The 12,776-nt window shown below is 38.2% G+C and overlaps 1 protein-coding gene across 5 annotated transcripts in view; it reads right to left on the bottom strand.

Annotated features, from left to right (window-relative positions):
• Positions 1 to 12,776, bottom strand: part of PLCB1 (phospholipase C beta 1) — an 844,448-nt gene that overhangs the window by 175,277 nt on the left and 656,395 nt on the right. For all 5 annotated transcript variants that reach the window (XM_049869953.1, XM_049869954.1, XM_049869956.1 and 2 more), the window contains 4 exons: positions 9,380 to 9,447; positions 7,046 to 7,142; positions 5,214 to 5,298; positions 2,800 to 2,924 (listed from right to left, as the gene is read on the bottom strand). In XM_049869953.1, the coding sequence (XP_049725910.1) occupies positions 2,800 to 2,924; positions 5,214 to 5,298; positions 7,046 to 7,142; positions 9,380 to 9,447 (375 nt within the window). The remainder of the gene's footprint in view (positions 1 to 2,799; positions 2,925 to 5,213; positions 5,299 to 7,045; positions 7,143 to 9,379; positions 9,448 to 12,776) is intronic.

Below are 12,776 nucleotides of genomic sequence, written 5' to 3'. Positions count from 1 at the left end.
CATTGTCTATGGGGACCTACTAATATAATTGGTCACATTTATGTACAAAAGAAGAAATAAACATGTTTCATACTGTATGATCATCCCAATAGTTGTCAAAGGGGCATTTAATAATATTCAACAAAAATTCCTAAAACACTGTCGGTCAACTGCTGTTGTTAGGTGCCGTCGAGTCAGTTCCAACGCATAGCAAGCACATGCACAACAGAATGAAACACCACACGGTCCTGTGCCATCCTTACAATCGCTGCTATGTTTGAGCCCATTATTCAGCCACTGTGCCGATCCATCTCCGCGAGGGTCGTCTTCTTTTCCACTGACCCTTTACCTTACCAAGTATGATGTCCTTCTCTGGGGACTCGTCCCCCCTGATGCTTTCTTAGTATGTTAAAGAATACCTGTCTCAAAGTCACAGCCAACATCCTGCTCAACAGTATTACAACAGGATGAAAACAATGTCTACTCTTAATACTTCTATTTAATATGATTCTAGAATGGGCAATCCAAAGCAATAAGACAAGGGGGCGAATTAGATGCATTTAAATTACTGTGATTGTGTATCTGAAAACCCTGATAGAATCTACCCACCAAGTATACTACCGATAAGAGCTAGGGAAGATGGCTGTTGATAAAATATATTTATTTATAAAATGAATTTACAAATGGTAATATCCAGAAGCAATCTGCTAGGAATGTAGCAGGAAAAAAAAAAAAAAGATTTGACCTAAAGAAACTAGACCTCTAGTAAAGACCACTGATTTTGCTGATGGACTTAATATAAGAAATTTTAAAGTAAAAAAAAAAAACGTTGTGTGATAGAAAAACTAAAAACTGTAAAGATGTTAGTTTTCTTCAGGTAAATTTATAACTATACTGCAATTTTTTTTATACTGCAATTTTAATTAAAATATTTTTTAAATGGGAATGAGAGGAACAACACGATTAAATAAAATTAAGTTGGAACAAGAATTTCACTTACAATGACAAAATTAAAAAAAAATAGCAACAAAGGAGAATTTCTACTTCCAGGTATTAAACCATATTATAAAATACTATAATGAAAACAGTGAATTACTGTATTTTTATGCAAATAATTTGCACCTTCTATGTTTGTTTGCCAATTGAGCCCTCCCCGTGCCACAGTATTTTCATAAGTGCAATGCACTAATTTTTTTTTACAGTAGCATATAAAAAAAAAAAAATGGCATAGTGGTGCTTATGAAAATACCTTGAGGGAGAGGGCACAGTTGACAAACAAATATAGAATGTGTGCGTTATTTGTGTAAAAATATGGTACTGGCCCCAGGAGATCAGACAAATTTATTAGTGGAAAAAAAATATCAAGTGAAATAATGGACTCAAATTAACAACAATAAAAAAGACTACATCTATAAAACTGTAGCTCCACTTCAGCAAAATAATTCTTCAGGGAAAAATAGGATTGATCTCTTCCCGAGATCATATATCCAAATCAAATTTGGATGGATTACAGGGTTAGATGACAAAAAAAAAAAAAGAAATACATGTTAATACAGATGACTGTGGCGTGGAGTTAACCAAGACTACATAAAATAAAACATTAATACATCTGACCTCATAAAAAACATTTTCTTTCTGTGTAATAAAACAGGCAATATAGTCTACATAAAAAGTGCTGTCATAAATGAAGAAGAAAATTGACAAGTGTTCATTTGCCGGGATAGGCAATCTACAAAAGTAGAAATATAAAACTCAAAACATATTTTTACATGTTCAACCTCATCAATGATTACAGAAATTAAAATAAAAAGAACAGTGAGAAAATATATTTTGCTTGAAATTTTATTATTATTTTTTAATGATAACACTTGGACACGATTCCCAATGAAAGGGTCCAGCTCTCATTGCTGACCGGGATGAATCTAGTGCAGTGCTTTTGGTGGACAATTTGGTAATATGCACAAAGAATGCTGGAAACTTTCATATCCTTCAGTACAGTAATTCTTTTTAGGAACTAATACTATGAGATAGACTTGACAATTTATATTCAAGACTATTCAGACAGAGGAAACTCTGGTGGCACAGTAGCTAAGAGCTATGGCTACTAACCAAAAGGTCGGCAGTTCGAATCCACCAGGCACTCCTTGGAAACCCTATGGGGCAGTTTTACTCTGTCCTATAGGGTTACTATGAGTCGGAATTGACTTGACAGCAATGGATTTATGGGTTGGGGTCAGTCAGAGTATTGCTTATCGTAGAAAAAAACAAAAAACAAAACTCGGTGTCCAGAGAAAAGAAATAGATTTTTGTGAATTGTTAAACATGCTTAATATACAGCCATTAAAATTCACATATAGTATTCAAGCATATACTTTTTAACGTATTTTTTTAAACAGGGAATTAAGTGAAAAGGTACCCTTATGCACGAACAAAAATAATTACGACTACAAAGCCAAAAGTTAACATGCTGAATTTCTGGGTGGTAGCGTTTCTGGCAGTTTCATCCTTTTTATACTTTTCTGAATTTTTCAAATCTTTACAATAAAAACTATTACTTCTAAAAAGTATAAAAAAGTATTTGCTTGAAAAATAATGCAAACCTTCATAGAAATAAAGATAATAAATTATTGAGGAAATTTTCTCATTTTTCAAAGTTTACGTGATTTTTTTTTTTTTTTATATGGCATTGATATTTACTTTGGTGAACTTCGTATTTTTCAAAATCAGGTCTGGCAATTTTTTTCTCCCCTGATTGCTTGGGGATGGTTCCTGGACGCTTGGAAATGTGGCTTTATAATCAAGCATCCCTGGGCTACTTACCCACTGTTTGGAAGTTAAGTGCAACCATCTGACAACCCGCATTCCAGAAAAGCTGAGGCATATAGTTGGATGAATCCACACGTGTTCCTTTTGGATATATTCTGCTAAGCTGCATTTTGTTGTATCTGGACCATCATGTTAAGTAGTGAATACAGTTATCAAAAGAGTCAATAATATTAACTGAGAGGCCACCCTCCATCTTTCTCTACTGGGGGAATGAACTAAATATTGATGATCTCATTGAGCTAGTGAGTGAAATATGAAAACAAAAACAAAAAAACCCTTTCTGAACAAGAGGATAAATGCGATTTTAGAATACAAACATAGTATTATCTTTGGAGGGCCTTGTGGGTAAAAATTAACGGGGTAGTAAAAATGGCAGAGTCAAAGTCTTAATTGACAGGCTTAATGAATGATTAAGGACACAGGAGGAAGCTGGAAAGTATCCAGTCATGGGAGAGGACAATACTGTGTTTGGCAGAAGCAGATAATAGGAACTATATAGCTTTGAAAATAATTTTTTTTGAGGGGAAAAATATACACAACAAAACATACACCCATTCAACAACTTTTACGTGTATAGTTCATGAACAATGGTTACATACTTCACGTTGTGTCACCATTCTCACTATCTTTGCCCATATTGTTTCACCACTGTTAACTTAGACTCTCTGCCCCTTGATGTTCTCATCTGTGCTTCAGAGTTACTGGTGTCATTTTGATCTTATACAGATAATTCTTTACAAGGGCACAATGCTCAAGGAAAACCTTCTTTACTGAGCTAAACTATTGTTTAGTTTAAAAACTACTACCTTCCTTGCCATGCAACCAGAAGAAATGGGTGGTGCCCAGCTACCATTACTGAACGTTTTGATCATGGACCCAGTAGATGGATCTTTATCAAAAGGAGAAAAATTGTGGAATGGAACTCCAAATTCTTATTGGAAATCAGACTTACTGGATACACTTAGACTGGAGGAAACCCTGGATCTATTGCCTGGAAGCAACTTTAAATCTTCAACCAAAACTACCCCCTGAAGTCATTTATATAGCTATTTTTGAAATGCTCACTGCTCATTCTCTTAACCTTCTCTGAGAATGCTACTTGCTAAGACTGTAGTACTCTTTACTATTGATAACAAGGTAAACATTCTGATCTTATTTCATATTTTGGTTCCTACTATTATCAGTTTTCCATTCCAAGAACCTGGGATGTCTTTCAAGTGCAATTGACTAGCTCCCATTATCATGTACTGCCAGGTAGAGACTAGCTTAAGGTTCTGAACTTGGGCTGGAGAGTTAGGCAAAAGTGAGTTTGAAAACTGACTCTGAAACTTGCTAGCTGTATGGTCTTGGGCAAGTTAATTCACCTTTCTCTGCCTCAGTTTCCTCATCTAAAAACTAGGTTTAACAATTACTAGATCATAGTGCTATTGCGAGGATTAAATAAGACATATAATGAAAATGACTCTATGAATAAGAATGATGATGATTTTTATAGAGATTTTGTTTATGGAGTCTATGTTTGTCCCCTCTCCTACTGTTGATGAATTTTAAAAGGGACTTTTTAAAATGTATTTTAGGACTTGCTTCATGAAATTGAACTCTTTGGGACATTAGTAGTAATTGTATGAAAAGAAATTTAAAGGCCTGTTTCTTTTTCTTTTGGTTCATGCATAATAATAAAAAAAGCTTTGTTGCCAGTAGTATCAACAAAGCCATTATTAGGAATAAATATATGTTTATATTCTCACCATTATCATCACAACAATTTTTTTGACCCGACATCTATTACATGTGAGGCCTCAAGTAAGGCTTTATAAACACACACACTTTACATATATCTACTACATATGTATAAGGAGCCCTGGTGGCGCAGTGATTAACCACTCAGCCGCTAACCAAAAGGTGGGCGGTTTGAACCCACCAGCTGCTCCACAGAGAAAGATGTGGCAGTCTGCTTCTGTAAAGATTTACAGCCTGGGAAACCCTATGGGGCAATTCTACTCTGTCCTATAGGGTCACTAGGAGTTGGAATCAACTTGACAGCAATGGGATTACATATATAAAGCACACAGTCACACTTTACATATATTATAACGAATCCACACAGCAAGCCATAAAGCTGGTCTCATCATTCCTGTATTACAGATTAGGAAACTCAGGTAGGTTAAGTAAATTGTTAAAAGACACAGAGCTTGATGGAACTTGCTCTGGCCCAAGGCCAGTTCCCTTTTCCACTTGCCAGCCTATCCCATTCAGCACTGCACACAACTACTTATCAGAAGCTATGTATCAAGCCCAGATTTTAGACTTAAGCCATTTTATGCATCTTTCTCCTTATTAGAAAAAAATTAAATAGCACACGACTGCAGTTGTGTTAATTCAGCAGACATTCGTCAAATCAAGGATACTCTACAAATTCCACTGGAGTCTTCGTAAGCTGCTCGAGTCCTTTGGTTTCCACGAAAGAAGACATTTCAAAACTTCTATTTCTTTCTGAGTTAACAAAAATTAAAAAAGAAATAAAATTGAATTATTATTTATAATGTTATAAAGGAAGTAGGCAAATGTTCAATGAAATCGAAGGCAGTTAATTCCCAGCATAACTTTATATTCCATTTGTTTGTTTTTTACTTAGTAAATTATTTACCTGGAAGAAAAGTTGGGTTTTGTTAGATGTCGTTTTTAATATTTACTACTTGGGTCACAGTCAGTTATGGTTGTGTAAGGTAGGCAAATGGTGGCGCTAAGATGGGGAGGTGATTTTTAGAGGTGTATAGTATGGCAATGGGGCCCCTGGGTGATGCAAATAGCTTGTGCTCAGCTACTAGCCTAAAGGTTGGCAGTTTGAACCCACCCAGCGGAACCACATAAGAAAGTTCTGGGGATCTGCTTCCATCAAGATTACAGCCAAAAAAACCCCTATGGAGCAGTTCTACTCTGTAACACATGGGGTCACCATGAGTCACAACTGACTTGATGCAACGAGTTTGGTTTGGTTTTGGAACAGTGTGGCAATGAAGGGCTATTTTATCAGAAGAGCAGGGACCTTTACAGCCTTTTGGTCTAAGTCCATCCAGATTGAATTCTTGGGGCCACTTCAGGGGATTAAGGACAGAGACCACGGAAATGTTTCCGCTAGACGCTGGCAGTCCCTTTCATACCCACATTGCAGTCTGCACACACCCTAGTGTTCCAAACCTCTATGTGACATTGTAATTCCAATGTCAGAAGGACCAATGTCAGAATTCCAAGCAGAAGGACCCTTGGAAATTTTCCAGCGTGATGGCCTCATCTTCCAGATGAGATAACAGAGACCTCTGAGGTGAAGGAGCTAAGGTCTCAATATTCTTGAATGAAAGAAAAACATTTCGAAAGTGAAATCCAATCTTCCAGTTAGAATGAGAGAAACAAATTTTTCTTAGTACAGAAGGGCTGAAAGTCAAATTCTTCCACCTTTTCCCACATAAAAATTAAATTGTTTTATAAAGTGTTCATACAAGTACCAGACAGAATACTCGGACCTTAAAAAAAAAATCCTCTTGCCGTTGAATCGATTCTGCCCCATAGCAACCCTATAGGACAGAGCAGAAATGCCCTGGAGGGTTTCCAATGAGTGGCAGGTGGATTCCAACAGTCGACCTTTTGGTGACCAGCCTAACGCTTAACCATTTTGCCATCAGGGCTCTGAATACTCAGACAGGCCTCCTTATTTTAAACTGAGTTACCTTTTAGACATTTTCCCCTCTTGAACGTTCACCTTCCATAATCAGAGGAGCCCTCGTGGCAAAGTGGTTAAATGCTCGGCTGCTAACCGAAAGGTTGGCAGTTTGAACCTACCAACCGATCCAAGGGAGAAAGATGTGGCAGTCTGCTTCTGTAAAGATTACAGCCTTGGAAGCCCTATGGGGGCAGTTCTCTTCTGTCCTATAGGGTCATTATGAGTCGGAATTGACTGCACGGCAACGGGTTTGGTTTGGTTTCTGGTTGGTCTAATATGTTTCAGATGACCATGTATGACCCATAGCCCTACTAGGCATTTTGGAGGAACTTGATGGGATACTTGGTCATTTTTTTTTTTAACGTACATATGTTAAGATAATGAGAATAATTTTGTGCGTATATTCAAGACTTCATCACAGAATACTTCTATGAAGGGGAACATGCTTTGATCTACTTACTTTGTGTTTAAAGTATACTCACTACATGGTACATTCGAGGTTTTTCTCCAGGGAAAACTTACTTTTTGAAATTTCAAATGACTCAAACTTGACTGGCTGGATATAGTTCACCAGGTTAGACATCTCTTCTGTGGCCATGGCCTCGCTCCCAGCAGTTCCCTGGAGGCAGGAGAAGAAAAAAAAAAAAAAAAAACATTTCCAGGATCAGTGTCCTATTGTGGAGGGCTCTTTTTCCAGGGCAATGATCACCTGGCCTGGGTTAGCAGAAAACTGTCCCTCCTTTTCTGAAAAAATAATTATTCCCAATATGAAATTGGTTACAGGAGACGGAAAAGGCAGTATCTCACTTAAAGAAGTGAGTGGTCAAAAGAGGGAGGTTTACACTAAGCTACCAACAGCATGTCCCTCTGCTCGCAGCACCACCTGGGAGCTTGTTGGAAATGCAGAGTCTGAGGCCCCTTCCCAGGCCTCCCAAGCTAGAATCTACATTTCAACAAACAAACAAACCCCCTCCGCCCGTTGTTGCTCGTTGAGTGCATTCACTCATATTGAATGTGCTGATAGAGTAGAACTGCCCCATAGAGTTTCCAAGGATCGCCGGGTGGATTTAAAACCCAAAGGAAACCCAGTGTCGTCACATCGGTTCCGACCCATAGCGACCCTATAGGACAGAGTAGAACTCCCCCACAGTTTTCAAGGAGCACCTGGCGGATTCAAACAGCTGACCCTTCGGTTAGCAGCTGTAGCACTTAACCACTATGCCACCAGGGTTTCCCTGGTGGATTTAAGGTGACCCAAATTGCACGGTAACTTTTGCGAAGTGTTGAGCTGTGGCTCATATTCCATAGAAGAGGGCCTGTAGGAGACGTCTACGGTTAATAAGTCAAGAACTCACCGTATAACAAGAAAATTATTGTGTAGGTGACCATCAGACGAATTGAAAACTGCTCTACGTACACAAAAAAAGCATTGCCTTGTTGAAATGAGTTGCGGCGGGCAAACAACTACTGCTTTTCTTTCTAAGCTTTCCTCTCTCCTTCCTTGTTTCCTGTGCATAGATTAGGCGAGGCAGGACAGTGCAGGGGTTAGCTGCTCTCAGGTTCTGGAACCAGATTGCCTGGTTTTGAATGCCAAGCTCACCACTTAGAAGTGGGCAAACTTGGGTCAAGGTATTTAACTGCTCTGTGGCTCAGTTTACCCATCTGCAAAATTAGGTTAATACCAGTCTTCATAGCATATAGAGTTGTGCTGATTAATAAATAAGTTTATTGATGTGAAAGGCAGCAATGCCTGGCACGTAGTAAACCCTCATGTTATTTTAGCCATTATTAGGTATTACGTATTACTTTGATACAGCTTTAAGGAAAAAAAAAGACAAGAAAACCAATACTGCAGACTGACTTCTGTTGACTGATGTAATATTTTCTCCCCTGTATAAGAAGACAAGACATGGAGACCAGCTCTCTTTTGAGAACTCCTGTAGCAATCTTTATGTCAAACGTCAGCTGGGAAATGTTCAGTTGCAAATGAAACCATCCAAGAAATAAGACAGGTTTTAAATGATCAAGAGCCACTGATGGAAATTAAACACAACTGGAATAACTGCCAGGCAGAACCACTTTATCAGACATTGTAATTTTATCAGACATTGTAACAGTTTTCCTCTTGTATATTAACTAGAAAGTTAGTGGAAACATAATGGATAAAAAAAATATAGACTACAATTACGGAAATAAGTAGAAGGACATAAGAGAAGCTTATCATTTGTAATTTATTTTTATTAATTTAATTTTGTAAAGACATAGATTCTGAGACTGAGACCTTCCAGGATATTTGAAAGCAGATTCAGTATAAACTTCCTAATACAAAATTTACCATTCCAACTGACCTGCCACTGATTCGCTTCTAGGTTTCGTGGAATTAATATTTCTGAGCTGTTGAAGTTACTTGGGAAGCTTAAGTTTATATTAATAAGTAGTTCAGTGGTTCCCAAACTACAACACTGGGATTAACAACAAATTTTGGAACAATTCTTCAAATCTCACATCCTCTCTGGACTGCACAACTGTCTGACATGCCATTTCATTGCCTGAAACGTGAAGCTGGTAGCTTAATATCACACATTTTTAATTCACCCTCTAGATACCTCATTTAATGGAAGGCAATCTCAGTGACTCTGCTCAATATAAAGGACTTTGCTCAATATCTGGCTGATTCCTTCAGGGACCTACGTTTGCACCTTTACTTTGAAACAGGGTGGTGAGAGTTTTAAAGCGAACTGTGATGCTTTTCGCCACTAGATGGCAGAAGTGACCAGGAAATAGATCCAGGTGGAGCGGCACAGACCGGCCAGTTGGTGGAATGTCTCTGTGGGGAGTCAAGGGGAAGATACCCACCTCGTCCATGGAAGACTTTTTACAGTCATCGTCGTCATCATCGTCATCACTTTCCGTATCAGCTTCCCCTGTCAAATTTAATAACAGATCATTAAGCAAACAAATATATACAAGTTTAAAGCACATGTAACCAGGGCTTTGAACCAGTTCCAGTTCGAATCCCTACTGAGAAGTTGTACTTCCACACCAGATATACTGAATCACAATCCACAGTGTAACAAGATCCCTGGGTGATTCTTTAGTAAGTGTTGAGAACCACTGCTCCACTAATGACACTCAGAATTGGTCCCTAACCAGCAGCGTTAGCATTGCCTGTGAACTCGTTGGGAACGCTGGTGGCGTGGTGGTTAAGTGCCACGACTGCTAACCAAAAGGTCAGCAGTTCAAATCCGCCAGGCGCTCCTTAGAAACTCCATGGGGCAGTTCCACTCTGTCCTATAGGGTTGCTATGAATCGGAATCGACTTGAGGGCACTGCGCTTGGTTTGGTTTTTTGGTGGACTCGTTAGAAATGCAAATTCTCAGCAAGGGTTCGAACCGGACCCAACCTTGGAAGCCCTGGATGCAACATGCATTACCAAAATTGATTACAGGGTTCCTTGAAGACTGGGCTTTCACTGCTTGTTTCAAAATGATTCTTTCCAGGATTTCCATTTTATTAGTTACAGAGAATTATGCTGACATTTTGAACGTTGGTTTTTCTAAATTTGATTTGTGAATACCATTTGAAATTTCCAAATTCTACAAATGCTCGTCCTAATTTTTCTCTATAGGCTTTTCAAAACATGCAACATTCTATGTAGTTAGCTTTCTATGGTACGTGTGTATCCTATTTTAATGTATACAGTCTCTTTCAGGGACTCTCTGATACTAAAATAGATAAATTATCCCTTTTTCATCTTCCCTTCCTCCCCCCAGCTCTGACTCTTGGGTAGACGGCCAGTACGCAGCCCAGAGGCCTAGCATCCAACTCCAAGGCCACAGCAGATGTCACAGAATTGGGGGCAGAAAAATCAGGGTCTAGTAACACCTCTGATTATGCAAAGATTGCTAGGTGCCAACCATATCCTATGATTTACCTGCCAACTTATTTCACAGATGCATTGGTTTCTAAACAATGCACATATCTTAGAAAATGGTGAAGGTCTGTTTTGAGGGCCAGAATACAATGAAGGAACCCTAAAAGTCACTATGCTTGGAAATCTAACTCTGTCAGACACTATTCAGCTTTATATTTACCCAATGTACTGTCAGGTCAGTGGACTGGTTTTTTTTCCCCTAAGATTTAGCAGATGTTTCTGCTAGGCTAAATATCCACACCAGTATGAAGCATTACAGTATTCCACATCTCTTGGATTCATCCAGGCTTGGTAATATCAGTAGGTAAAAAGATCTTTAAGTAAAACATAAAGAAGGCATAATTCTAAATAGTTTGATGACTACTTCTAGCTTTTAGGCACTCTGGTGGTACAGTGCTTGAAAGTCTGGCTGCTAACCAAAATTTCAGAGTTTGAATCCACCTTGGAAACCATATAAACCAAAACCTGTTGCCATTGAGTTGATCCTGACTCATAGCAGCAGTTGTATTTTGTCCCATAGGGTCCCTATTAGTTAGAATCAACTCTATGGCAAAGGGTCTACCTTTCAGGACTCACAGGCTGCAATAGCACTACTAGCCCAGTAGATGTCAACATTGGCTCAATGATGAGGCTGCTGAAGTTGGCGACGCCCCCACCCCAACAGTCTTTTGCTTTATCTATGTGCTTTTTTTTTTTTTTTACCTGTATCTATATGTAAATATCCCTACACCCACACCACTACCTTCCAAGAAGCTTACAAATGTTTTCATTTGGTTGATGAAGTTCAATCAATTACTGAATGATAGCAGTGAAGAAAGTATTCATGAAATACCTTCAGAGGGAAAAATTTCTGAACCAATAAGGATTATTAGTGGTAAAAAAGGTAGCTTGGTTATTTAAGAAAGCCACATATAACGTCTTTATGATGCTGATATTATGTTAGCATCAATTATATTTTGGATGGAAACCATATTTTATTATATTAGAAATACATTCTTTTAGGAGGTATCTGTTGCCACTTCAAATTATTTTATAATCACTTGTGGCTCCAAATAGTTTGTTACTGTTTTTTAATCCAAGAAGGCATTCTTTTAATCAAGTAATTAAAAAATGGTTGTTTGGCAGAATGTTATGCAAAGTGCTTCATGGAACACAATCATATACCAGTCATTTCAGACATGCAATCAGATCATTGTTGGATTTATGTGAGAAAGAAAGAATTTATCTCCCTTTACTCGCATAGCAGGAAATTGGTTTCTCTTCTAAGTCTTTGGAGGAATCTGGAGGAAGCCTGGTGAACCATAAAAAAAATCTACTCTACCCTGGTTCTTTAACTGAAGCCTGGTGCCATCAAGTTAATTCCGACTCACAGTGACCCTGCAGGACAGAGCAGAACTGTCCCATAGGGTTTCTATGGATGTAATCTTTATGGAAGCAGGCTGCTACTTCTTTCTCCCATAGAACGAATTGCTGACCTTTTAGTTAGCAGCCAAGTGCTTTAACCACTGTGCCACCAGGACCCTAGTTCTTTCAGACAAGTAGACTTAACAAAGAACTGAATCCCGGAGAAGGTATCAGGCCCACAGGGGGTATGATGAGCAAATGAGTTTTGAAATAAGATCCGTTTTATCCGTTTCAAGTTACTTGAGTTCCCAAGGACGTGCAATAGCTACCCTCCAAGTGACCAATTAGCAGTGCTCTTTATTCAGGAGCCTACCTACATATTAAAATGTCCAAAAATTTCCATTGAAATAAATAACGATTGCACAAGAGGCTGTGGGGTAGCTTACGAAATCTACCAAATTACTAACAGATTGCTGCTTTTTCTCTGTATTAAGCAATAACATTTGTTGCCTGTAAATATCATTATTTATGTTATGCATCCAGTTAATAAAAGGGAGAGAGCTAGCAGTGGGAAAGGCAGATGGTAAAAACAAGCACCCACATACAAAGGAAGATGTGACTCGCTTGCTAGCATTCAAGGGACAGAATTTTGTAAGCAAATAGGTGGCCCAGTAATGATATGCCTGTTTGTGCTACTTATTTTGAAACTTCAAAAAGAACATTCTGACTGAGAAAAGAAAATTACTTTTGAGTCGAAATCATCAGAATTCTATAATAATGTTTGAAATGCACATTGAAAGGCTACAATAACACACTCCTTTCAATGAATTATGTAAGGATTTAAATCTAAACACTACAAGGGAAAACTGGCAACTAAGACCAAAAAAAAAAAAAAGATAAATCAGTGTCCTAGTCAACCTTTTTCCGATTGCCCTAGAGTTTATATCTCATTTTTATTATTGTTTAAAAACACCT

The sequence above is a fragment of the Elephas maximus genome, chromosome 25 (assembly GCF_024166365.1).
Source record: "Elephas maximus indicus isolate mEleMax1 chromosome 25, mEleMax1 primary haplotype, whole genome shotgun sequence".
Classification (NCBI taxonomy): Eukaryota; Metazoa; Chordata; class Mammalia; order Proboscidea; family Elephantidae; genus Elephas; species Elephas maximus.
The sequence above is the reverse complement of the archived record's forward strand: the minus strand, read 5'-3'. Positions and strand labels throughout refer to the sequence as shown.